General features: G+C 42.3%; 1 protein-coding gene across 3 annotated transcripts in view; it reads left to right on the forward strand.

Moving 5' to 3' along the window:
- Positions 1–22694, forward strand: part of TNFAIP8 (TNF alpha induced protein 8) — a 136058-nt gene extending 113364 nt beyond the window's left edge. For all 3 annotated transcript variants that reach the window (XM_030317056.1, XM_030317051.1, XM_030317048.1), the window contains exon 2: positions 21057–22694. In XM_030317056.1, the coding sequence (XP_030172916.1) occupies positions 21057–21622 (566 nt within the window). In that variant the 3' untranslated portion in view covers positions 21623–22694. The remainder of the gene's footprint in view (positions 1–21056) is intronic.
- Positions 22695–27936: the final 5242 nt, after the last annotated feature.

Raw genomic sequence — 27936 nt, forward strand, 5'->3', positions numbered from 1 at the left:
ATTTTACTCTGTAGGATGTAATGAAAAACATTTTTTTATTTTGATTCATCAGCAGGGAAGATATAGCAGAATTCATTTTGGGTATTTGCTGTAGAATGTGCCCTGCATTGGAATGTGGGTGGAGTTCTGGCACTTGTGTATTCATATGTGTTGAGGGAATAAAGGTATAGAGAAACACGTGTTCACTGCCTATATAAAGACCAGCTGTACAGCTGATAGTTTAAAAATACTGTATGAGACGACGTTTATGTCCAACAATAGCATCTGTTTCCTTCATTCCAAGGTCAACAAATGGCATTAAAGAGAGATTCTGAAAATGTAAGAGAGAAAGCTCTTTCTTTTTTTTTTTTTTTTTTTTTTTTTTTGCCAAATCCATTAACTCTACTCACCAACCTTTTCGAAGCAGGAGTGTAAACTTAATGGCATAAATGGAAAATTAACAGGAGATAAGTTCAAGGGGGAAACTGGTTAGGGTAAGTTTTTAGATTTAGAAACTTATACCAATCATACACTTGGGACTTGATTCATCTTTTTCCCCTTATCTATTGTCTGTTTACAATATACATTGTCTCCCATCTTGGAGATAAATCCATTATTATTTTTCTAAAATATCTTCTGCCTTGGGGCTCCTGGGTGGCTCAGTTGGTTAAGCGTCTGACTTCGGCTCAGGTCATGATCTCAAGGTCCATGAGTTCGTGCCACATCTGGCTCTGTGCCTACAGCTCGTAGGGTGCCTACCTCCCCACCCAGCAGCCCAGAGCCTGCTTCAGATTCTGTGTCTTCCTCTTTCTCCACCCCTCCCCTGCTTGTGTTCTGTCTCTCTCTCTCTTTCTCTATCTCTCTCAAAAATAAACATTAAAAAATAATAATAAAATAAAATATCTTCTGCCTTTTGCAGCAGTGAAGTTATTAAAAAATATGTGAATAAGAAAATTTCAACGAAGTGTGTTGTCTTTCTCCTTAGACACAATATTTTAATTGCAGGTTCTGTTACATACTGAAAAACTTACTATAAAATAACTACTTGATATGATCAGTAATATTTCCCAAAGATCTGACCATAAGCCTTGCTAATCAGTTAAGTCAGTAAAATTATAGTCATGGCTTTATAAACTGAGTTTTAGTGGATCTCATAAGGCCTCCAATTTTTAGAAAATCACTCTAGATACCAGAGAAGTACAAATTGACCATCATAAGTTGTCTTTCATATTTTTTTTAAAGGTTTAGTTAGTTCACTCTGCTTTTATTTGCTTATGGGGATCTTTGTCCTATGTCCGTTAGCCAAGTTAACCCTGGTAGTGTGAACTGATTGGTCCCAGGCATGCATAACACCTAGAGTCATCATCATACAAGGTGCTCAGTCCCTTTGCCCACTCCAGAAACAAAGCCTAACCACCTACCTCCCCACCCTCAGCCTGCTAGGCACACTTCCTAACCTTTAAAACAAAAACTGACCTAAATACAATAGCTCTTACTTTTTAGCACACCAAGAATGACTTCCCCATAGTAGTTGTATTCAGTGTTTGTAATACCCCCAAATTTAAGACAGAACTAGGACATATTTCAGTTCATTTAGGAAACTCGTTTCCAGTTTTTAAAATCACCTCAAAACTCTCCCCATCAGGGAGTCAAAACCGCCACACGCCAGGAATCTGACCAGAAATCAGTTAACGCCGGTAGCCTTCACCAGAGAAGGACATGCCATGTGGAAGATCCATCCTGTGTGCTTGAGCGGTTTTCAGTCTCCAGGACCTGTTGGACCTACACATATGGAAGTACATGTGGGAGGACTGGCACATCCGGACTAGAGAGGTTGAAGAAGGGCTGTCTATGGCTGAATGGTTGGGCACAGCTCTTGAGATATGGATCGCTTTGGCAGGAGGCTTTGGAAAGGAGAGGCATGGGTTTGTTTTCCAAAGCACGGAACGTGTTCCATGCTTTGGAAAGCACTGGTGGTGCTCCAGTGACTGATTTGGGGAGGCTGCAGGCATAGGGTTAAGTCACCTTCAATCACATTACAAGATTAGTCCATTTCAGTTCCCTTCGAATACTTTGCATCATCCACAGGGAATGCCTGTATTTGAGGCTCTCTGACTTTTGCCACCTTACTCATGCTGACTCACCTCCTTTTGTATCATGCAGGTACACATGAGGCTCATGGTCTTCCACAGGCAATGATATCTGGTTAGAAATGAAGAGTATTTTTTTTCTCATCTAATTAATTTTTATAATTAATTTAACAATTAAAAATTTTTAAATTATTTTTATCATGATGATATGTGTAAGGGAGGAGTACCGGTCATCATTCACATAGTATATATGATTCCCTTTTTAAAAATATTATTTTGCGGGGCGGTGGGGGGCACCTGGGTGGCTCAGTTGGTTTTGACTTTGGAAGGTCCTGATTTCGCAGTTTGTGAGTTTGAGCCTTGCATTGGGTCATGATCTTGCGGTTTGTGAGTTTGAGCCTTGCATTGGGCTCTGTGCTGACAGCTCAGAGTCTGGAGCCGGCTTCAGATTCTGTGTCTCTCTCTCTCTGCTACTCCCCTGCTCACACTGTGTCTCTCTCTCTTCCTCTTAAAAATAAATAAACATTAAGAAAAAATTTTTAATAATTTTAATAATATATTTTAAATATATTTAAATATTTAAATAAATATATTAAAATATATATTTTAAATATATTTAAAAATTTTAATAATATATTAAGTAGTCACAAGGAAATAAAATACAGTAATAAGTAGAAAACAAAAACAAGTTGTAATGGTGGTCCTCGAGAGACACGGGTTTGATGTTACTAAGGTAAATATAGGATGGCTTTCCAGGTGAAAAGAGAGACTTCAGCAAAAATCTGGGGTGGGAAATACAGGCGTTTTGAGGAAAAGGGGAATAAAGAAGTTTCTGGAAGCCCATAGGTCCCTTGGAGCTTCAGAACTAGGTAGTCAAGCCTGCTTATCCTTGATTGCCAGCTCAGGGAACGCAGAACTGTGAGCATTTGGGAATCTGCCAGAGTCACACCCTAGGCTGTCCTAAAAGTGATTCAGAGTGGCTTGAGTGCCTGATCATGTAAAGCAGGGGTGGCTAACTCATTTGCCTCGGGTCATTTCCTGGCCAGGTGATGAACTGTAGGGCCCGTTTCCCCCCAACGTTGAGCACCCCCCCCCACAATGTTGTCGGAAGTTCAGATTTTCCTTGAGAAGCTGGAAACATGAATTTCTTATGTCCGTGCTCCCAACTTTTACGTGTTGTTCACTAATTGCAAAAAGGATTAAAACATTATGGGGTCCTATTTCGGGACTGATGACAATGTCCTGGAAGGAGACAGTGGTGATGGTTTGCACAACATTGTGAATATAAGGAAAATCACTCTGTACAGTTTTACAATGGTGACAATGGTGAATTATATGTCTTATGAATTTTATCTCCGTTTTAAAAAGAAAGACGCATTGTGGAGACCCAACCAAAACATATTACTAGCCCGACGTGTGTAATCTCTTCTTTAAATGAAGGAATTACTCCATGGGTGCTTGGGTGGCTCCATGAGTTAAGTGTCCGACTCGAGATTTCCACTCAGGTCATGATGCCAGGATTGTAGGGTCGAGCCCTGCATGGAGCTCCGCACTGAGTGGGTAGCCTACTTAAGATTCTCTCTCTGCCTCTGCCCCTCTCCCCCGCTCGTGTGCATTCTCTCTGTCTCTCAAAAATAATAGATAAAGGAAGAAAGGAAGGAAGGGAGGGAGGGAGGAGTTACTCTTTGCTACATTTGATAATTCCAGAATCACAAAGCACCTTTCCACAGAGGAGCCAGTGGCCAGGAGCTAAGGGGATCACCTTGAAACCCTTTGACCTCCAGGCCTCAGTGTTTCCACCTGTAGTCTCCACAGTTTCTTGCAATTCTAGAAACAGGACAGGTGATAGGCATAGTGAGAGGAGAAACAGCGACCTTAATTCTGGAGCGCCGAACTGTAGGGATGAAACGGCAAAGCTTCGAGAAGGTGGGGGCTGCCAGAGTATTTTAGAGAAGTGATTTATTTTGTTGCTAGTTGGCAACTAGTCGTAAAATTGGTAAGTTAGGTTGTTTGCCAAAGTTTATTTTACCCAAATATCTGCCATTAGGGAAGTAATCCATCTCCAGGACAGCAAGTTCATGTATTTAGAGAAACGTTTTTTAGTTCTTACAAAAGAATGACTGTATTGGTCTTTTTAGTTATTTTCTTTAACTGAAAAATGAGTTTAATATAGCAAGTATGTGTCATCAACATCAAAGGTTTATAATTATCTTGACATCACTATTTTGTCTCTGTGGTTTTCGGACAGCTTTATTATTTTTAATTCTAAATATAATTTTAAATTAGCTGATTTCAGGAAGGGTAAAATAGAAAGTTTGAAGGCTTTACAATAGGTCCTAACTTAATTTTCAACTCTTTCTTTCTTAATAAGCTACCAAAGACAAGTAGAGTTCATGCTTTTCAAAATTTCCAGTTTCTTTTACATTTATTCTAAAAAAAGGGGGCCTTTTTTCATTTTAAAAAGCAACCTCTACCCTAAAAACAGAATTATCTTACTATCTATGCAGAGTGTGGGTTATTTAGTAATTTGAAGTTCCAAATATTATCAAAAGATGATTATTTCAGATGCCTATCTTTGGTTATAAACTGACTCATTTAGAATAAACTTTTTCCAAGGGTTTACTTCACAATACTTGTTCTTAGGTAAGAGTATTTGAGATATGATTCCTAAGTAATAGTAATTGCATTCATTTATCGTTTCATATTTTGCTTGTCTTCACAGAAAAGCAGTATTTCTTCCCCACTCCACCTGTATCTTTTTTCCCACCACCCCTCTTCAATAAGACCTGGGAATTTTTTTTTTTTTAATTTTTTTTTTTCAACGTTTATTTATTTTTGGGACAGAGAGATACAGAGCATGAACGGGGGAGGGGCAGAGAGAGAGGGAGACACAGCATTGGAAACAGGCTCCAGGCTCTGAGCCATCAGCCCAGAGCCCGACGCGGGGCTCAAACTCACAGACCGCGAGATCGTGACCTGGCTGAAGTCGGACGCTTAACCGACTGCGCCACCCAGGCGCCCCAAGACCTGGGAATTTTTAAAGCCAGAAGATACATTGTAAAGAATACTTGACTATTTATTACATGAAGAAATAAATAATCCCAAGGGTTTTACTTTCAGGGAAAATGGAAGCAAATAAACATGATATGAAAGAGTTTGCATTAAGAGTTAGAGACAGCATAGAACATTTTTTAATAATTTTTAAAAACGTTTATTTATTTATTTTGAGTGAGAAAGAGAGATAGAAAGTGAGCAGGGGAGGGGCAGAGAAAGAGGAGAGAGAGAGAATCCCAAGCAGGCTCCGCACTGTCGATAAACTCGCAAACCGTGAGATCATGACCTGAGCAGAAGTCAAGAGTCAGACACTTAATCGACTGAGCCACCCAGGCGCCCCCAGTGTAGAACATTTCTGACTGGGTTAATCAATAAAGGCTTCACAGAAGAGGTGATATTTGGGATGAACTGTAAGGGAATGGACAGGATTTCCCCCCAAGATGGTTCCCCCTTGCTTCCTTCATGTCTATGCTTGGTATCATCCTTTCAGAAAGGCCTTCCCCCAAGCACCCTGTATAAAATAAGTGTAGCTCCTCGAGTTCTCACTCCCCTCCTATTCTGCTCCAAAGCATGAGGACACACACACACACACACACACACCCCTGAGTTTTTTTTTCTAGCCCCTGTCACTACTGGACATTTTTATGCACATGTTATTGTGTGTCTTAAGTCTCCCTGTACTAGAATCTGTGCTTCTTGAGAGCAGGCACTTTCCCTGGCACACCGTAGGTGCTCCATAAAATGTGTTGAATGAATGAATGGATAAATGAGTGGAAAGGCTTTTCTGTTAAAAGTCTGTTTTCTGTGTAGAGCTCCAAACTGGTATGGAAAATACAAGTTCAGCTTTCTCCAAGGATATCTTTAAATCTGGCAAATTCACCACCTCTCTGTGACCCAGTTAATAAATTCTACAGAAATAAGGACGGGGGTGGGGATTTAGGGGTACAGTTGTAGCTTCCTGGAGCTTGTGACAAAATCACAAGTGTTATGAAAACAAGGCATTATTATTCTTAACCTTTCCACCATTTCCCCCAACAAGCCCTCCTTAGACATTCATTGGCTATCCATAATTTATATTTAAACACTTTCTAAAATCTGTAGGACTCACACATGTCCTTCATTGTCTGACACTCAGGTACACCGATGGGCAGAGTTTCTAATTCCTAAAGAGCCAATAAGAGTTCTGTAGATTGGCTCTGGAATATAGTCATATTTATTTCTATGAGGAAGGAGTGATCTACACAAAGGCTAGAGGGCATGGAAAGTGAATATAAATTTGTGGAGATGACCAAGGAGGTCTGTGGAAACTGGTAAGGGTGGTCTCCTTCTCAAGGAGGCAGCCATAATTTACTTCAAGATCATTGTTGCCGTGTGGGAATGTGGGCCATTTTAGTCAGATCTTATGATTGTTCAAAGATCAGAAACAGAGGAGCAGAGGAGAAAGGATTTGAAAGAAAGGTAGAAAGTACTTCATAGAGAGCTGAGTGCCAAGCTAGAAGTACCTTGCAATAAGCAGTAATGCTTCTAGAAACTTCTGAGGTTTTGTCAGGGTTTTATCCTAGAATTTCAAAGCTTCTATATATCTTGATACTTGGAATGAGATGGTTCACCTTCAGGCCCAGCAAATCCCATCTTAACTGTTGGTTTACCATCAGTGGGATTTAGCCTCTAGGACACTTGACATGGCTGTAAAATGATTCACTAGCTTAACAGTTTAATACAGTTATAGGGGAAAAGTTTTGACAGGAATGTTGGGAAGCTATGCCAAGAGTCATATTTGAGAGATGCCCAAGCTGAGGCCAAGAGGTTACTCCTCCTAAAATACTCAAACAGATGGGTTTGGGATAGTTGCATAGAAGATTCCAGAACATTTGCTGTAGGGATTGAGTTAGCTAAATATGGTCACTTTTCCAAATAAAAGTGGCTGGTTATTCTGTATGTTTTGGCAAAGGACAGAGAAGAAAAGCAGGAGACAGAAAAAGAAAATGCATGTCTTTTATGTAGATAGATTCCTCTCCTTGAAAACAAAAAAATATTTTACATCTCCCTGGCAGGGCTGTTTTCGTCCATGGAGTACAACTCAATTCATTTGTTAAGTGTTAGTATATGAAATTGAATTGATTTCCTGACACATCTTCATGAATTGCTGTAAAAAATATTGATGAGCCCCATGGAGCTCTGTCCATGCCAGCTCAAGGGCACATTTGAAGAATGCATAAGATGAATAGACATGCTACCTTAGTTGACAAGGATCATAATCAAGGAAGAGAAGATAGGAATTTAACTCTACCACAAGGCGGAAAGGCACATTAAAAGAAGAAGAGATTTATTCTCTGCATTGGATTTGGAGACATTATTCTGCCACTGGATTTGGAAAAGCTTCTTGGTAGAGGTGGTGTTTAAACTGACCTTTTATTGATTGATTGATTGATTGATTGATTGATGTATTTATTTATTTAAATGTTTATTTCTGAGAAAGAGAGAGAGAGAGACAGAGCATGACTGGGGGAGGAGCAGAGAGAGAGGGAGACATAGACTCCAAAGCAGGCTCCAGGCTCTGAGCTGTCAGCACAGAGCCCGACACGGGGCTGGAACTCACAAACCATGAGATCATGACCTGAGCTCGAAGTTGGATGCTTAATGGACTGAGCCACCCAGGCGCCCCTAAACTGACCTTTTAAAGGATGAGCAGAACTTTTTCAGGCAGGGTTGGAGGGAGAGGGTGAGGGAGGGTAGATGTATAGCTTTTCTTTGTTCTCTGTTGTGTAAGACCTGTGCTCCTTCTGTCTTTTCTGTTTCAAGAAGTTGCTTTGTCCTGGGAAGCAGACACACTCTAAGAAGTAGGATTCTACAGCTGGCTGAGCAGCATCATGGCGTTTGATAGAAAATTCATAAGCAATGAAAAGTACCTGAAATTCACTTTTCTTACAGAAGGTTGTGTGCTGTAGTCTGAAGCAGGGTACCTCCATTTTGCCACGTCCTCGGATAAGTCATTTGACTTCTGAATCTCGCTCTCTCATCTGGTCGCATCAGGGTCCAGTAATAAGGACGAAACCAGAACACTTTCATAAACATAAAAATCGTTACTGTGAAAATATCTTGCAAACTGTTGAGCGCTACACAAATGTCAGCTATCATTTTGTTGTCTGCTGGTCCTTATTATTCAACCAGGAATAACCTGATGAGACCAGAAAGGGTATGTTGGCTGCTGATGCCAGTTTTAGGGGCTGGCTCAGTAATACAACTGCACTCCTGTGTGCTAGAGTTTAAAATCTGTTACTGGTTTTCTGAGCTCTGTGTGTGTCTACATATTCATCAGGGGTCAGGGCCTCTCGTGGGGTAGAGCTTGAGGGGTGGAAAAGGGTAGAAAATCATGGAGCTGATTCAGAGGATTTTCCTCTATATTCCGGCAGAAGATTGGATTATATCAATAGTGGAAAGGTTTCGTGTCCTCAAGAAAATGTGTAAATAAACCCAGCTTAATTGAAAAGTCTTCGAGAGAAACAACATATCTTAATCCAACATAATTAATAAGGAAGCATTCGTTTAATTGAAAAGAACAGTTCACTAAAGTCAGTTTTGTATAAATGCTTGTAGGACATTTTTATTTCATTTCAAACTGGTATGAGTAATAGAGTTAGGCCCTGTCCAAGTTTTGGTTTAAGTATCATGTAAGAGACACTAACTTTTCTGTTGTCTTGGATACATTATCAAAATTCTTTGAGGCTTTAATGTAATAAGCGCTATTCTTAAAACATTTTTTCTAGGGGCGCCTGGGTGGCTCAGTCAATTAAGCATCTGATTCTTGATTCCGGCTCTGGTCATGATCTCACAGTTTGTGAGTTCGAGCCCCATGTTGGGCTCCATGCTGACAATGCAGAGCCTGCTTGGGATTCTCTCCACCCCACCCCACCCCACCCCCAAAGTAAATAAATAAACTTAAAAATTCTTTTTTCTCTGGATTGGGTATACAAGTTCACATCTGTTTTTTGGCAAAACTTTTTTGAGAGGGAGTTAAATCCACTCATGATCTACTTGGAGTATGCCTTTGTGACCAAAGTCCGCCGGTTTGAACATTTTGAAGTATAACATTCTGGGAGGACATGTTAGTGCTCATACACGCAAAGCATATAGGCTGCCTCATAAAATGCAACTTCTTAGACAGTAGTCCCCGGAATTCTGAGTCAGTAGCTAGGGCAGTCTGTACTTCTTTTTTTTTTTTCTTCAATTTTTTTTAGCGTTTATTTTTGAGAGACAGACCACATATGAGCTGGTGAGAGAGAGAGAAAGAGAGGGAGACACAGAACCTAAAGCAGGCTCCAGGCTCCGAGCTGTCAGCACAGAGCCTGATGCAGGGCGTGGACTCACAAACCGTGAGATCGTGACCTGAGTCGAAGTCAGACACTTAACCGACTGAGCCACCCAGGCGCCCCATGGCAGCTGGTACTTCTAAGAGGCCTCCAGATTCTTCTGATGCAAGCGGCCTGTGTCACAGTGCTGCCTCAGATACCTACGGTACGCATCTTCTCCCTGCCAGGGCCCTCTTGAAAACAGAACAATTTGGAGTGGTGAGTTTTTCTGGCTTTGACAACAGGTGTGTTATATAGAGCTTGTGTTTTAAGTTTTTCTAAAATGTCTAGGGCCTACACCTATCTTTGGGCTTCTGACACATAGGTGTGCTGCTGGGCAGACTTGTTCATCCCCTTCCCAGAAGGGTGGGAGTTCTATAGATCAGCTCTGGAATATGGTCATGTTTATTTCTGTAAGCCAGAATCTTATTTTCCTTCAAGGTCAGTATTTTGGGTCAGCCTTCTTTTGTGATGCCTTTCACAAACCTAGCGTCCCTGCATCATGCCACCCAGCAAAATTAATGTCCCCTCTGCTCCTGTTGCATGCCTACACGCTCCGATTGGAGAACTGATCATGGTGCATTGTGGCCCCCCACCCCCACTCCATGTGTGTGCCTGGGGAGAAGGGAGCGTGTTATTTATCACTGAAACCACAGTATCTGATATATTATAAACACTCACCAGAAGTTTTGTGGAATGATTCAGGTCTTTGGGTTGATCTTCTCACTTTATACGGCTCATTTTCATTATATCCTCATAAAAACCTTAGGGGTCCTCATTTGCAAATGAGGAAATGGAGGCATAGAGAGGTGAAGTAATTTGCCCCAGGGACATGGCACTCAGTGGCAGAGCCAGACTTCTGACCTAGACAGTATGACTCTGGAGTCCGTGCTCACATTGTCTGGTTTTGCCTGACTGCCTGTCTTGCCCTCTGCTATTTGCACAAGACCACTGTGAATCCATTCCAGAGGGATAACCAGACTCCAAGTCAATTTCGTAGCCAGTAATTTTCAGTGACCTTATCCTACAAATTTGTTAGTGGGTCCTTGGTATAATTAATTTGGAAAATTTGAGTAGATAAAGTGTTCCTTGACTGCACGCATCCTCCAGACTTTAATATTATTACCGCTCTTTGTGCATCCCAAAGGATATCTTAGTATATATACAATGTTTCCCAAACTTAACCAGAAAGAAGTTTGTTCTCTGTAAGACATTTTTAAATGTTTGTTTATTTTTCAGAGAGAGAGAGAGTGAGCAATCGTGGAAGGGGCAGAGAGAGAGAGAGAGAGAGAGAGAGAGAGAGAGAGAGAGAGAATCTGAAGCAGGCTCCAGGCTCTGAGCTGTCAGCACAGACCCCGACACAGGGCTGGAACCCACAGACCTCGATAGATCATGACCTGAGCCTAAGTGGGAGGATTAATAGACTGAGCCGCCAGGCGCCCCAGCCCTTTCTTATTTAGTCTGGAGTGTCTTTGGTGCTTAAGTGCTTGGGTAGTCTTCAGTGACCACTTACACTTCCCTGGGATAGTCCCAGATCTCTTGTCGTGGTGTAATTACCGATAGTGCTCTTTTCACAGGTATTTCATGTGGATGATAAACTGTGATTGCCCTACTCATGACATTTGTTCCCATTAAATAAAGTCCTATGTTTCACACTCACTACCTTCTCATCCCTCCCTGCAGGATTCTTAGTGCTATTGCCTGTTTAGGAAGAAGCAAAGGTAACAGCCATGTGCCTCTAGCATCTCACCATTGTGTATCAGAGTCTTACACGGAACTGTGGACACTTACACAGTTTGTCTGCCCTCACTCAAAAGTTGTATTCCTTGGGGTGCCTGGGTGGTTCAGTCTGTTAAGTGTCCAACTTGGGCTCAGGTCTTGATCTCACGGTTCATGAGTTCAAGCCCTGCGTGGGGTTCTGTGCTGACAGCTCATAGCCTGGGCCCTGCTTCGGATTCTGTGTCTCCCCCCCACCCCCCCGCCCCTCTCTGTCTCTCTCACCAGCTCATGCTCTGTCTCTGTCTCTCTCTCTCTGTCTCTCAAAAATAAATAAAAACATTAAAAAAATTTTTAAGTTGCGTTTCATAAGCGTTGCATGCCTGTAAGATTTCTTCACACTACACAGTATCTATTCATGTATCTGCTTATCTATGCAGGGAAAAAACCCAACTCTGAAAGGATACCAGAAATCTAAGAACACTTGTTGCCTCTGGGAATCAGGAGTTGGGGGTCCGGACTGTGCTGTGGGTGGCGAAACAGAGAGAGACTTTTCACTTAATATATTTAAATTCTGGCTTTTGAACAATGTAAGCATTTCTTGTTTTATACAATTATAGTTTAGAATGTGTAAAAACTGCTCAGGATTTTCCCTGAAAATACAAGCTATTTCAAGCCCAACTGGGTTGATCTCCTTTATACGGAATTTTATTTCCTTCCCCCAAGGAGAACTGGTCTTGTGCTTTTGTTTTCTTTCCTTTCCTGTCCACTCTTTTCCTTTCCTTTCCTTTCCTTTCCTTTCCTTTCCTTTCCTTTCCTTTCCTTTCCTTTCCTTTCCTTTCCTTTCCTTTCCTTTCCTTTCCCTTTACTTAGCTAAATATATTAGGTCTTCCTATATCTTCAAGAAGTCTCTTTAGGGGCGCCTGGGTGGCGCAGTCGGTTAAGCGTCCGACTTCAGCCAGGTCACGATCTCGCGGTCCGGGAGTTCGAGCCCCGTGTCAGGCTCTGGGCTGATGGCTCAGAGCCTGGAGCCTGTTTCCGATTCTGTGTCTCCCTCTCTCTCTGCCCCTCCCCCGTTCATGCTCTGTCTCTCTCTGTCCCAAAAATAAATAAAAACGTGGAAAAAAAAAATTTAAAAAAAGAAGTCTCTTTAAAAAAAAATGTTTTTTTAATGTTTATGTATTTTTGAGAGACAGAGAGACAGAGCACAAGTGGGGGAGGGGCAGAGAGAGGGAGACACAGAATCCGAAGCAGGCTCCAGGCTCTGAGCTGTCAGCACAGAGTCTGATGTGGGACTTGAACTCACGAACAGCGAGATCATGACCTCAGCCGAAGTCGGATGCTCAGCCAACTGAGCCACCCAGGTGCCCCAAGAAGTCTCTTTTTCAAAGCTCTTGTAGGGGTGCCCTGGGTGACTCAGGTCATGATCTCACACTTCACGAGTTCAAGCCCCACATCAGGCTCTCTGCTGTCAGTGTGAAGCGGCTTCAGATCCTCTGTCTCCCTCTCTCTGTGTTCCTCTTCTGCTTGCACGTGTTCTGTCTCTCAAAACTAAATAAACATTAAGAAAAACAAAATCTCATGTAGTGTAATGTAATTCTTGAGAGAATAGCCTAGAGTCGGGCATATCTGGGTTTAAGCTCATCTCTTCCACTTACTAACCGTATGGCCTTGAGAAAGTAACTTAATTTCTCTGGACCTCAGTTACTTTATCTGTAAAATGGGGGCAATAACAACCTCTCTCTGCGAATCGTTCTGAAGCTTCAATGGGACAAGGCAGATTTTGGGCAGTTCTGGGGATCGTGGAGTAAATGCTCCAAATATGCTGGCTAGCCAGTGGGTTCTCATGATCGTAAACCTCTCACTCTGACTTTGGGTAGCCACAAAATTCATTCTATTCTTGTATCTTCTGTACTAATATTTAGAATACTGACATTCTTTGGGATCTACTTCATATAAATATCACCAAACTTTCTTCCAATCCTGGTACTGGTGATCCTTGGCCAGTTGATGCCCTGCAGAAAGCAGTCAAGGCATCACATGACTCCTGCAGCAAATTCATCTCTGCAGAGGGGCAGAGATGAAGTCTAATATGAAGTTAAAGGGGTTGAGACTCAGGAAATTACATTTTCAATTTTAAAATCATCATAAAACTAAGCCGTAGGAATAAAAGACACAGAGTGTATCCGAATGTCATGATGAAGAGGTTCCAGAATTACAGCAAGAAAAATAGCCCAAGATCACACAGGGAAAGGCTTCAGAGTGTTTTCTTCAGGACGTAATTTCTTTTGCCTACAAATTTGGAAAATAGGGAACATAGGGAGATACGAGTAGAAAGAACACAGTGTGTGTAAACATTGGGTTCAAATCCCTGCTCCTCCATTTCAAGTGATATGAAGTATAAGGGGACAAGGCTCTATATTCATTTGTGATCATGAGCCTGGCATGCTGGTGGGTGTTTTCAAATTCGTAACTCATTAAATCTCACTCAAGCCATGCTACCTTGAAATGATGTCCCACTTAGCAGATGAGAAAACTGAGGTTCGAGGAATTAAATGACACTCAAGTTTACAACCCAAGACTCTTGACCTTGAGCCTTCTGTCTCCTTCGATGCTGCCCTGCCTTTGGGTGTCAGGTTGTCTGGGAGGCTTCACGAGCTCCCAGTGAGATACTGTGACTCTCTGGGGTAATCTTTTTGGCTGTTACGGGTTTTCACTTTGGCTTTATATTTGGTCCATTTCCTCTGCATCTGTTCCCTGTTGCACAACTTTGCGAGGGTGTTGACGCCGTTTCTCGTCTTGTTTCTTTGTGGTAGCCTTCACTTCTGTTCTCCACTGACCGGTTTTTTTTCTGGACAGAATACCCTGGCACTATCTATCAAAGTCCTTACTAACAAGAGATTTAACACCTTAAAAAAAAGAGAAATTCCCTGATAAAGTTTTAATATTTGTTAGATTTTTTTTTTAAATGTCATCATAGCAAAGAAAATGTGACTCGTTATTAACTGAGGTCTCTGAAGTCTCTGTTTTCACACAGTCATCTGGTATTTTGCATTTCTCAGCTACATATTTCTTCCAGAAGGAGTTGATTAATTTTGACCAAATGTGATTCAGTATTCGAAAGCAACAGAATGCACTCGGAGTTTATTTAGATTGTTGAACCTATGGGGAAGGCTGTTCTGTGCCAGGCATTGTGGAAGATACTGCCATGGGGTCTATGTCCATTAATTTTGGAATAATCCCGAGAAGCGGGCATCATGATTCTTATCTTGCGGGTGGGGAAAGTGAGTCTCAGCTGTACCCCTGAGCAGTAGGGCAGTTCTGGAACCATTATTATAGAATATTTGAACTTTTATAAGTACACTCTTCTTTTCAAGGCCCCTGACAGAATAATTTGCCACAGGAAATGTATAGTAATTCTCTCTAGTATGCTAGAGGTTTACACTGCCATTTTTCTATTTTAAGTGGTTTTGATGCAAAAATTCTAATATGTATTGAAGGTTTTCTTTAAGATGGTAAAATCCTGGGGCACCTGGGTGGCTCAGTCGTTAAGTGTCTGACTTTGGCTCAGGTCGTGATCTCACAGTTTGTAAGTTCGAGTCCCGCATCAGGCTCTGTGCTGACAGCTCAGAGCCTGGAGCCTGCTTCGGATTCTGTGTCTCCCTCTCTCTCTGCCCCTCACCTGCTTGCTCACTCGCTCTTTCTCTCTCTCTCTCTCTTTCTCAAAAATAAATAAAACAACAACAGAAAAAGAAGGTAAACTCCTGACTCTCCAACAAATACAAAATGGGCACGCCAAAGATTTTACAGAGCTCGCTAATGAATGAGGAACCAGTAAGCCCTTATGATTGGTTCAGGAGAATCCCCAGGACAACACAGGCAAACAAGAAAATGAATTATCAGTTGTGCCTCCTCTTGACAAAATGTATTTGTATGTCTATGGACAAGAGTCATTTACAGTACTACCCGTCTTCTACAACTCACAGAGTTGTAAAGTATCTGAGTGCAGAACGAAAAAAGGAATCTGGGACAGGGTGCTTTATGGATGCTGGCTCTCCACTGAAAAGCCACCCAGTGTTGTTTTTGTTTTTTGTTTTTTCCCTTTTTTGGCTCATTTTCCCTTGCATTTGTCTTCTTTATCATGTTACCTTTTAATTTTTTTTTAATGTTTATTTATTTGAGGGGGGGGTGAGTGGCAGAGAGAGACAGGGACAGAGAATCCCAAGTGGGCTATGTGCTGACAGCAGAGAGCCCCCATGCGGGACTGGAACCCACGCACCGTGAGATCATGACCTGAGTTGAAGTCGGACACTTAACTGACTGAGCCACCCAGGCACCCTCACTTTTAAAGTGACCATGTACTCTTTTGGAAGTGGTAGGAGACCCAGAGTAAATGAGTTAGCCTGTCTGCGTGATGGTGCATACTCTTGGTGTTTAGCCCCTTGGAGTCAGGAAGATGCATAGATACCAGAATTTGCAGTTAGATTCGGGGGAAGGACCCTAGATGTACTGATTCGTGTCAGGGCCTCTGTCTGTGTGACCGAAAGCTGACGTGCCGGTTAAGGTGCCTGGCGCTTGACCCTTTCTCTCTGGGCAATGTTGCCTCGAGTTTACAGTCATGGTCCCTCCACAGGGGCAGCCCCTTCTGAGAGTGGGAATCTTGGTGGCTTCTGCTGCCTGGGACCCCCTCTCCCCCCCCCCTGCACCCCACTGTTTCCCCAACCCTGCCCTTTCTTTTCTTTCTTTCTGTTTCCCCCTTTGGGATTTTTTGAGTGTGGAGGCTGGTGTCACAGATATCTCACCAACCATTCCAGTCATTCCTTGATTGTTCCCCAGAGCACTCCCAGATCCCAGCGGAGGGAGGTCAACTCTTAGCCTGTTGACTTCTTGTGACACTGTGTACCACTTATTGTGGCCACTTCCCTATCCCAGTGCTTTTTACTAAGTCCCATTTAGACTTGGAGTTATTCAGGTGCAAGAGAGCTAAGGTTTTATATATTTGTTTAAAGAACTTTTATTAACAGCCCACAACAGCCAGACATGCTCTCTAAATTGTTTTCTTTTCCATCTTTCCTAAGACTGGGCCCACAGGATCGCATTTTAACTAGGCGGGAATTAGAAATGGCATACATGTACATCTGTAGTCACTGCTTAAAAGTTCCAAGTATAACAAATTGGATAGGTGAAGAAATTATTTATTTGCTAGTGAGGTTGTAAAGTTAGCTGGGCGCTTTACTGTGTTAGCAATTTCTCAGTTGGAATAATGTTATGGGGAACTTTTGTTAATTTCAGAAAACTATGGGTTTTCATTAGTTAAATTTTATGAAAAGTTTTGTTTTTATTTTTGCCTTTCAAGCACTTTTTTCTCCTTCCCTAGAGGGGTCAGTATATTTTTACCATCAATGTTTATCTCCAAATTTTTAACTGTTGATGCTAAAACCAGGATTCCCTGAATATCAGTTTGCTTTACAGCAAACATTGCTGAAATGGGTGATGTTGTTAAACCAAGAAAGGAAATACAGCGATATAGAGGAAGGGCAGAAAGAGAAGTAGGTATAAAATAACATTTACACCCCTTACTATGCAACAGTCTTAATAGTGTCAGTCCTTTGTATGTTTTTGATATATGGCATTGCTTTTCTTTTTCTTTTTTTACATTTATTTATTTTGAGAGAGAGAGTGGAGGAGGGGTAGAGAGGGGGGTCCAGGATCCAAACTGGGCTCTGTGCTGACAGCAGAGAGCCCGATACGGGGCTTGAACCCACACACTGAGATCTTGACCTAAGCCAAAGTTGGATGCTCAACCGACTGAGCCACCCAGTCCCCCATTCTTTTTCTTTTTCTTTTTTTTTTTAAGTTTGTTTATTCATTTTGAAAGAGAAACAGAGAGAGCAAGTGGGGAAGGGACAGAGAGAGGGGGAGAGAGAGAATCCCAAGCAGACTGCATGCTATCAGAGCAGAGCCCGATGCGGGGCTTGATCCCATGAAGCATGATATGACCTCAGCTGAAACCAAGAGTCAGACGCTTAACTGACTGAGCCACCCAGGCGCCCCAAGGCATCATTTTTCATTAGACGAAGATGTACACGTATATTTTCAAACACAGGCGAATTCATCTTGATAAAACATTGAAACCATATTTTCAGCGCCTTCTCCTGTGAGAACACCTCCTTTCACCTCTTAGCTGCTTCCCAGGACGTACTGGTCCATCCCTCTGTTACCCATTTAAACATAGATCCCTTCAGAGGAAGAAGTGGCCCTGTGTCTAATCTTCCTCAGTAGCCAGATGTAGCAGATGCAAGTGAGAACCATTGCCTTGGCTTTTATGCTAAATATTTGTTTGATTGTCCTGCGGTGTTTTCTCATTCTGCACAGCAGAGTGATTTAAAGAGTGATTGATGGCGGTAAGAGAAACCACACTCTTGAGTGCAAGAGAAGAAAACCACCTGGTGAGCTAGGTAAAATAAATACCTGTTTTGTTCTAGCTTCTAAAACAAACAACCTTTCACATATGTATTTAAAACTCTCGTTTTACAGGCCACCCTGTTTTCATAGGGAAGTATCTCAGTGGAGTGAAGGGAGGGAGGGCAAATCGGCTTCTGTTTCTACGAGAAGCTCCATACACCAGGCACCCGTGTATATGCGTGTATCACCTTATCTCTCAAAGAGCTTGGGTTCTAGGGAGGAGAGAGGCAGACAATCACAATGTAGGCAAATGAGGAGGATTTCAGAAACAAGGGAGTGTGATGGTCAGCAAAGACTTGAGGTCAGCATCTGTTCCTAATTCCCATTTTCAAAAGCTCTGACTGCTGCACGAGAAGAGGTTGGAAAGGGGTTTGGACAAGCCTGGTGTCCGTGGAGATGGAGGCAAGTGGGGGAAGGCAGAGTGGGAAGCTCTTGGTAACGGGCTGGGCGAGAGAGAGGATGGTATGGCGCACGACAGCCAGACCGCCGACTTGAGCAAAGGGATGCAAGTGATGCTTTTTGTGAAGATAGAAAAGAATGAAGGAGGAACACTTCGGGGCCAGCCAGGGAATCAAGGATTCGGTTTTAGACGTGGTGCATTTGAAATGGCTGCAAAACAGCCCAGAGAAAGGAAAGCCCTGAATGCATTTGCAAAATGAGTCCGGGAACGAGGTCAGAGTGAGTTATAAGTGTGGGAGTTGCTGGCACCTGGGTGGTATCTGAAGCCACAGGAGTGGATGAGATCACACTGGGCTGAGGGTAGAGCAAAAGGAAAAACGTGGTCCAGGACTAGCTCTGAGATATCCCAGGCCTTGAAGGAGCTCGAAGAGGATGTGAAACTGACAAATGAGCCTGAGCAGGAATAGCTAAAGGCAATTAATTTGCAAGGGGGTAAAAAATCCTATTTCATGATCACAGACCACACAGCCCTGGCCAGCGGCTCTCAGCCACAACCCCCAGTTGGCTCCAAAGAAGCCTTCACTAATGCTAGAAGGGAAATCCACTGTGTGCCTGTCTGCCCTGCACGGGACGGGGGAAAACGAGCTTCAGCCTCCCTTTAAGAGAGGACTGAGCTGGCTATAACCCAAAGAATAAAATGAAAGTAGGAAGTGGCTGCTGTGTTTCTAGAACAGGGCTTGCAGTTCCTCTGGGGCAACTAGGAAAGCCTCAGAACTCAGCTTTGTTGTCTCGGTTGAGACTTTGTTACCAAAGTAACAAATGGGGAGCCATCTTGCTCTGCTGGCAGTGACCTTGCTTTTCACACTTTCTCTTGTGGGAGGTTCAAGTGCTACATCACAGAGTTTTGCTCTTTATGTTTGACATCAAATGGCACATTTACATTTAATAAGCAAAGTAGCTCAGAGGAGGTGCAAACTTCTAAGTCCAGTCTTGGAGAAAGGGGGGCGCAGAGGATTTTCACTCCTCTCTGGTTCCAGTGATTGAGTCATATACAATGTTTCCATCAAATGGACATTGCAGTAAATCCCACAGAGGTAGCCTGGGTCACATCCTGAAGATTAAACACAGAATAACCTTTCTACTTCACATAAAATAAGTTTCTGAAATCCTGTTATTTGCTATGGATCTGAAGTTTGGGAGCTATCCCTTCCTGTATAAATCAGGTTTATTTGTTGAAGGTCCATACCATAAATTCTGTCATGGAAGGCGGTCGCTGGTCTTGATGTGGTAATATTAACCACATGTGTGGCATTTATTTCGATGCAAATTATTTAGTGTAGATTAACTCGTACACTCTTATGCAAGCCTTTAGGAGTAGAACTGGGCTTAATTGATGAGAATATAACACAACTTGGAAACCTTCACATATTGGCTGTTTCGCATGCTTTTTCACTTTCCTTTTCTTTCTCAAAATATATTTCACTTCTTCTTCCACAGTTTCAGATCATGTTTCAGACGTTTAAATATCGACATTGGTGAAGGCACTGCTTCTCGTTCAGTGAAGGCTTTCTTTCAGGACTTATGGCCCTGTATATTTATAAGAGACGTTCTGGTGATTAGGAACCACTTCATGCCGCCTAGAATATATCCCAGAGCTGGCCCAAATGTCACATCTAATGTGGCAGTGCCATACTGAGAGAGACACTCTTCTTATATACCCTTCCAGCCTGGATTAGGGAGTGGTCGCCTTTTTGCTTTCTGCCCCTAGCCTGTCCACACTAGAAATAATTGTGTATCACTGATGCCCTGACTATTCAGGTGAAAGACTAAACTTGGTTTGGGGAGTAAACATGTACTGAGCATTTTCACTGACCGGCTGTAAGCTGGGAGCATAATACAGTGTTTCATTAATAGTTAATACGCACAACTATTGTTATGTGTATCTTACACCCCTGTCAAATTCAGTTATGGTCATTTCAAAAGCAAACTCTAAGCATCAGCTTTTTCAAAGCTCCATGTTATTCATGGAGCCCATTTCATTAGCTCGTAAAAGTGTAGTTATTTCCTCATAATGTATAAACGATGTGTAAACGTTTAAAGGGAACGAACAATGGCCGATCATCAGAAACAGCAAGTGACAATGAGCCCTCCAAGGAATATTCTTTTCTAAGACTCAACGCCTGGGAGTTGAAACTCTGGGCCCTTAGGATCACCAAACTGGTAGGGGCGGGCCAGCATCTCAGGAAATTTGACTTTTTGCAGCTGAAGTTGAAAACAGGGCTCTCCTTTTGATTTGCTTCCATGAATTTGCTACTTTCCTCAGTGTGGCTTTGCTCTTTATCCTTCTTACATGTAAAGGGGGCTTTTTAAACTGTTCTTGGCGAGGGGCGCCTGGGTGGCTCAGTCGGTTAAGCGGGCGACTTCGACTCAGGTCATGATCTTGCGGTTCCTGACTTCGGGCCCCGTGTCGGGCTCTGTGCTGACGGCTCGGAGCCTGGAGCCTCCTTCGGATTCTGGGTCTCCCTCTCTCCCTGTTCCTCCCCCGCTTGCACTGTGTCTCTCTCACAAAAATAAATAAAGATTAAAAAAAAATTAATTGTTCTTGGTGACTGGTGCCCAGAGGACAGTTGCGGGGTTGATTTTATATTTTGGGGGGGTTTCTTATAAAATTAAATTGGGGGAAAATTGTGTAAAAACTGCTTCATGAGACGTACCGTTTTTATAATCAGAAAAAGTTATCTTTGGAAAGGTTGCCCCCTTCAACTGCTAAACCAAGTAGTGAGTGTATAGCCGAAGGCATAAAACACTTGAGTTGCAAGAGACCTTAAAGATTTTGCACGGCAACCCGTTCATTTCGTGAGGACCTAACGCCCAGAAGCGTAGTAAGATCTTTCGTTCTTTTCTGAACGGAAACAAACGTCAGCGGATGGGAGGCAACCACACCTTGGGCAAATGAGAAGGAAAATAGTCCTTAATGTCTGTGTTTTAATTTGCTTCCTTTCAGTGGCCACAGATGTCTTCAATTCCAAAAACCTGGCCGTGCAGGCGCAAAAGAAGATCTTGGGGAAAATGGTGTCCAAATCCATCGCCACCACCCTCATCGACGACACGAGCAGCGAAGTCCTGGATGAGCTCTACCGAGTGACCAAAGAGTACACCCAGAACAAGAAAGAGGCGGAGAAAATCATCAAGAACCTCATCAAAACAGTCATCAAGCTGGCCATTCTCTACAGGAACAACCAGTTTAATCAAGATGAGCTGGCGCTGATGGAGAAATTTAAGAAGAAGGTTCACCAGCTCGCCATGACCGTGGTCAGCTTCCATCAGGTGGAGTACACCTTTGACCGCAACGTGTTATCCCGGCTGCTGAATGAATGCAGAGAGCTGCTGCACCAGATCATCCAGCGTCACCTCACTGCCAAGTCACACGGACGGGTTAATAATGTCTTCGACCATTTCTCAGATTGCGATTTTTTAGCTGCCTTATATAACCCCTTTGGAAATTTCAAGCCCCACCTACAAAAACTCTGTGACGGCGTGAACAAAATGCTGGATGAGGAGAACATTTGAGCGTATGAGCGAAGACTGACTGCTCGTGATTTATTTGAAAATGGAGCACTGCTGATGTATGAAGGAAAAAAGAATTTTTTTTTTTTTTTTTTTTTTTTTTTTTAAGATTACACATGGTTCAGAAAGACATTGGCCAATTCGGTTGGTAGACGTTAGTGGTAATGTCTTATGTGGCTTGTTTTATTGGAAGAAAAGCATAGTGCCAAAAATTCTGGTGAAAGGCTCCCTAATGGTTGACAGATCATGGGAAAAGTGTATGATGCAAATATAGAGTCATACAAAGATGAATATGTATGGCTCTAAACCTCAAGACATCTATTTTAGAGCAGTTAATAGCACATTGGATATTTCTAACGTGTACAGAGTTATGTATTTTGATTCACTATTATTCCTTACTATGTGTACGTACCTCTGTTAAGAAGCCGAGGTCTTTCTCTCGCTCTCATTGTTCCTTTTGAAACAATTTCATTTGCGAGTTTACCTTTGGTTGAACATTCTTGCATTAAAGATTGTGTCACTGACATTCAAGAATTAAGTCTTCATGGAGAATTAAGACACTCAAGAATTAAGGCGGTCAAATGGAACCCTCAGAAAAATTGAAAAACGGCTTCTCTGAAGTCAGTATTGTAGGAACCAACTGTATGTGACATCATGAATAATGTTTCTGGAGTTGAAACGCTTCTGGAGTTGAGTCCTGTTTTTTAGTACCAACAGTGCTACATCCGAAACGTGGTAATTCTTGAAAATGTACTGGTGGCATCTCTACCCATTTTTGATGTGAGAGTCACAGAGGAAAATCTAGGTGGTTCTTGTAAAACTTAAGTGGTATTAAGACAGTTACTACAATCTTTATTTTAGAGAGGAGCCCGTCAAAATAATGTAGGGGGATAAGGGCCAAAAAGGAGGAAAGCATATTGCTGTAGCATGTGAGAATGGAAATAAAAGGCATTTCAATGTTTAATAAGGTTTGATAGGTAAATAAAGAATGTCACTTTTTTATTTAACTATAAGGTTTTTGCTATTTTGTTATTTGCTATTTTGATAAGTAAACCAAAGAATATGTGCATTCTAAGCAGTTTGTGTGTTGTTTGTATATAATTTTGTGTGTGTGAATGATTAAGCATCTTATTTAAAAAAATTTTTTTAAGTTTCTTTATTTTTGGGAGAGAGAGAGCAAAGCAGAGGAGGGGCAGAGAGAGAGGAAGACACAGAATCTGAAGCCGGCTCCAGGCTCTGAGCTGTCAGCACAGAGCCTGAGATAGGGCTTGAACCTATGAACTGTGAGATCATGATCTGAGGCAAAGGCAGGGACTTAACCGACTGAGCCACCCAGGCACCCCAGCATCTTCTTATTTTATAAAAAAGAAATGGAAACCTACTGGCCAACTATCAGGAAATAACAGACTTAAGTACCAGTCCTAAATATTTGCATCGTCACTGTGTCTGTGATTGAGTGTACTCTTCTGCCTTGAATTTGCCTGCCTCCCAGAACAGTGACATTAAAATAGTAGTTCACCGGGAAAGGTCCCACAACTTAAAAATTCCAGAGGTTGAGATCTTCTTGAACCCTGAAGGAGGAGGGCCATTTCCCTGAGTCCCTCGTGTGCTTGTCCAAGACCGGCAGCAGAGGCAATGTGTCTCCTTGTTTGATATTAAATCCTTGACACCAAGATTAGAACTGAAATGACCGTTCTCACATCGCCAAGTGGGTAGGTGATTTTGAGATGTTATAGCAATAGCATAGCGACTGCAGAAATGACCCCTTCCGCTTCATAACCTGCTAAGTTGCATGTAAGTTTCATTCAGCAGCCTTCCATGGCCTTCCTCACGTGATCTTACTTCTGGCCTCTGCTTTCCTTACACGGGAAGGGAGTGTGGTCTTCAAGAGCTCCTGATTTAGTGCTTCTCTGTTCTCTACCAGTTCTTCCTCAGCAGAGGCATGCAAAATGGAATGGCTTGGCCGTTGTAGGCTATTTCTTGCTCATCTCTAGCTGTGGACAGGACCCACCAGAGAGAGGATAAGGATACATTTAGATCCGTCTGGGCACATTTTGGATCATAAAATTGTGCCTGCAGGCCAGTCATCAAATGTGCTTGAGGGAGGGAGCGAGCAACCCTTCATCTCACACAGATGGCAGCGAGGACTCTCCAGAAGGAGGGAGTCCTGTTAGCTGCCATTTCAGTATCATGTTCTGGAGGGAGCTCATCTCCTTACCAATCTTGTGCCTGCCTGGAAGGATGCCTTAGGGATGAGCTACAAAGTCTTTTTTTGTTTTAGATTTAAAAAAATGTTTTTAAGTTTATTTATTTTGAGAGAGAGTGAGAGATGAGCAGGGGAGGGGCAAAGAGACAGGGAGAGACGGAGAGAGAATCCCAAGCAGGCTCCGCACCATCAGCACGGAGTCCAATGCAGGGCTCGAACTCATGAACCATGAGATCATGGCCTGAGCCAAAACCAAGAGTCAGGCCCTTAACTGACTGAGCCACCCAGGTGCCCCAGCTACAAAGCCTTGATCTGTAAGTTCATTTCTGATGCAACCAGACTCCCCTATGCATGAATTTAGTTTTGGGGAAGGGTTGGAAAGGCTGGAAAGAATCCAAATATGCTCAAGATGGATAATTCTGAGCCAAGTTAATAGTCATTTGAGGGCCTTAAGAACATTTTTAAAACTTGAGTCTTTTTACATTTTAGAAAAAATCATGAATTGTGTTAGAAATTGATTTTTCAAAATTTCATGCTGATGGCTTTTCTGCAAATATTATGAGTTAATATAATATAAGTGAGTGATAATATTAGGTGTTAACAGAGTGATTATTAGGTTCCAGCACACAGATGAGGAAACTACAAGAGAAATTAAGGGATTGCCCAAGTTCACTTAGACTATTAAGTGTCAAAACCAGGATATCTATAAAACCCTATTTTTCTTTAAATATGGTATGGATAAAGACATTTCTAGAAACATCATTGCTTCAGATGACAATGGGCAGTGTGCTTCTGAAATGGTTTTTCACAGAGTGACATATGAGACTGTACTTAAATCATGCAGGTCTGATCTATTAAGATCTGGGTATGATCAGAGACATTTTGTGAACTTTTCAATACAGCTTCCAATTTGGAGACTTCTCATAGCTCAAATTTCAGTCCCCTCCAGAACTTCAATTCAAGGTGCTCACAACCAACGATGATCCGTGGGGTACAGTGTGCGCCTCCCCTGAGGCAGTCTTTCCATGGTTGAGAAGGGCACTTTATGTGCCCACAACCAAGACAGAAGCAACCTTCACCATTGTGTTCCCCAGCAAAGGTATGGCTTCACTTGGAAATATAACTGTTATTTGTCAGGTTTAGATGCTAGAAATATCTGAGCAAGTTAATTTAAATTTTTTTTTAATGTTGATCTATTATTTTTGAGAGACAGAGACAGAACGTGAACGGGGGAGGGACAGAGAAGCTCCAGGCTCCACACTGTCAGCACAGAGCCCGATGGGGGGCTCGAACTCACGAGCCGCAAGATCATGACCTGAGCTGAAGTTGGTTGCTCAACCAACTGAGCCACCCAGGCACCAAGAGAATTGTGATTTATCGTTGAAATCCCTGATGAGACCCCCCTAATTGTAACTTAGCATACCATTCTTGACAGATACTAAGTCAAAGATGAGCATCTCTACCCATTTGATGAAATATTTGTAGTAAATAGCTAAGTGCTATGTAATTGCTAGGAAATTAAAGTATTGTAATAAAACAAATTTAATTAGTATGTTAATAAGATTTATAATATTTTTACATTTTTAGTGAAGCTTGCATTTCCAAACTTGCACTATCTAAAGTAGTTGAACTTTGCAGTATTTGAAAAATCACTGTTTTATTTGATATATTGCATTCCTCCTGGGTATAAAGCTTCTATGAAATTTGTCAAACACAAAGCAGGTTTTAGCAGTAAGTGGTATTAATGAAAGAGAAACTTTTATCCAAGCTCTGAAATGATTGTCCTTAGGATGTTCAGATAAAGTCTTTATAAAAACCCCTGTCGCACTAACCAGAAATGAGTCGACTTTTTGTTTCCAAAATGAAACAACAGGAAAACCTACAGGAGCTCATAATCACATAGCACTATCGTGGCAAGCTATTGAAAATCCATTATTGCTTTTACTGAAGTGTCCTCATGGTTACTTACATATGCCCAGAGCCAGAAAAACACTTTTATCTCAGGGAATTTCCCAAAATGGAAACATTTTTGTGTCATCAGCCAAAGATGTGTTTTTATGCCTGTCTAGCCAAAGACGTGTTTTCTGTCCAGCAGCGAACATCAGCCCCAAGTTCTAGGGGACAAGACACTCCAAAAACGTCCCGTCTACTGAGCACTGAAAAAGGATACAGACAAGTCAGCCAGCGTTCACGGTTAAGAGAAAAACATCTGTGCTTTGGAAAATGTTCTTCAGTACACAGAACTGTGCTCTGTGTCCACCAAATTTCCATGAGATCTTTGCAAGATGAGCCAGCGAATGGATAAGGCCCCCTCATCTTCCTTCATGGGTGGCTGAGGAAATTCTTTGCCTGCCTCGCTAAAAGATATGTAACTGTTTCTGCCTCATGGAGATAAGGTGCTGATCTGGTGCTTGGGGTTTGTTTGTTTTTAATGCCAGTATAGTTAACATACAGTGTTATATTAGTTTCAGGTGTACAATTTAGTGATTCCACACTCTCACATACAATGCCCGATGCTCATCACAAGTGCCCTCCTTAATCCCCATCACCTATCTCACCCATCCCCCCACTCACCTCCCCTCAGGTAACCACCAGTTTGTTCTCTGCAGTTAGGAGGTTTTTGGTACTTTTGTTCTTAACACAAGGAAAGAATATGTTTTGATTCACAGAACAACCTAAGACAATGTGCTTCTCTGTACTTCGGTTTTTTCATTTAAAAGCTGATGGGTTGCGGGGGGCGCGCCTGGGTAGCTCAGTTGGTTGAGCGTCCGTCCAACTTCGGCCCAGGTAATGATCTCACGGTTTGTGAGTTCAAGCCCCACGTTGGGCTCTGTGCTGACAGCTCAGAGCCTGGAGCCTGCTTCAGATTCTGTCTCCTTCTCTCTCTGCCCCTCCCCATTTGTGCTCTGTCTGTCTCTCAAAAATAAATAAATGTAAACAAAAATTTTTTTTAAAGCTGATGGACTGGGGCCCCTGGGTGGCTCAGTGGGTTAAGCATCTGCCTTTGTTTTGCTCAGGTCATGATCTCACCATTCTTAGGTTCGAGCCCCAGATTGGGCTCTGTGCTGACAGTGTGGATCCTCCTTGGGATCTCTCTCTCTCTCTCTCTCTCTCTTTTTCTCTCTCTCTCCCCCCCTTCCCACTTGTGCTTTCTCTCTCTCTTAAAATAAATAAACTTTAAAAAATTAGAAAATAAAGAAAAGCCGATGGATTAATGAAGTCACTTAAACCTGCCTGATGTGAGGTATAAATTCAAGACACGCAAGTGAAAACTCTGAGTACACATACCTGGACTGTCGCCATTATCTGGGATGATCGATGTTTTATGAGAGAGAAATCCAGGTTCCATTTTCCCGCAAACGAGCCACCCCTCAACCAGCCCAAGTGACTGTTCAGCAGCTCTTACTGCTTTTTTCTAAGACCGCTTATTATCCCGAAAGGATAAATACTTGCAAAGCAAATTATACATTTTTATAAGACATTTAATGTCCTGCAAGAGGGCTTGCTGATAATTAAGTTGCTGGTATTATTGCTTTTCCCTAATCACACGGACTTTGTGTTCTCACGACCAAGGAGTCACGGTTTTAGCTTGCTGAAAATATTCACTGAGCTTGCGGTGAGATCCACAAGTGGAAATATTGCACAGTATTGTCGAACACCACGTGTGGGGAATTTGGCATCTCTCCCTCCCGGGAACTCACTGGTGGGTGGTCAGGTAGAACCCTGTGGGTACAGAGGGCATGTGCAGGTGAAACCAGTGGGTCTAGCTCCTGTCTGCCGGCCCCTCTCTTGCCTTATCTGAACTTCAAATAAGATCAACTACCTCACATTCTCATTTTAAGGATAAAACTAAAACACGGTGGGCATTGAAACCTGAAGGCCGTCCCTTTGTGAGGTGTTCTTTATCGATGGCCTCTTGCTGTTTGCAAACAAGCGATGAAAATAAGCCTGGAATCTTAAATAAATTAAACAACAGATTTCCAAAGCCTGAGAGCATTTCATTCATTTCTGGTTTCCTTAAAAAAAAAATTGTCTTTTGCTTTCAATTTAGGAAAATTCTCTCGAGTCGAGTTGTTGGAAGGAATGGTTTCCGGCCATTACTTACACATGA

The sequence above is a fragment of the Lynx canadensis genome, chromosome A1 (assembly GCF_007474595.2).
Source record: "Lynx canadensis isolate LIC74 chromosome A1, mLynCan4.pri.v2, whole genome shotgun sequence".
NCBI classification, from domain to species: Eukaryota; Metazoa; Chordata; class Mammalia; order Carnivora; family Felidae; genus Lynx; species Lynx canadensis.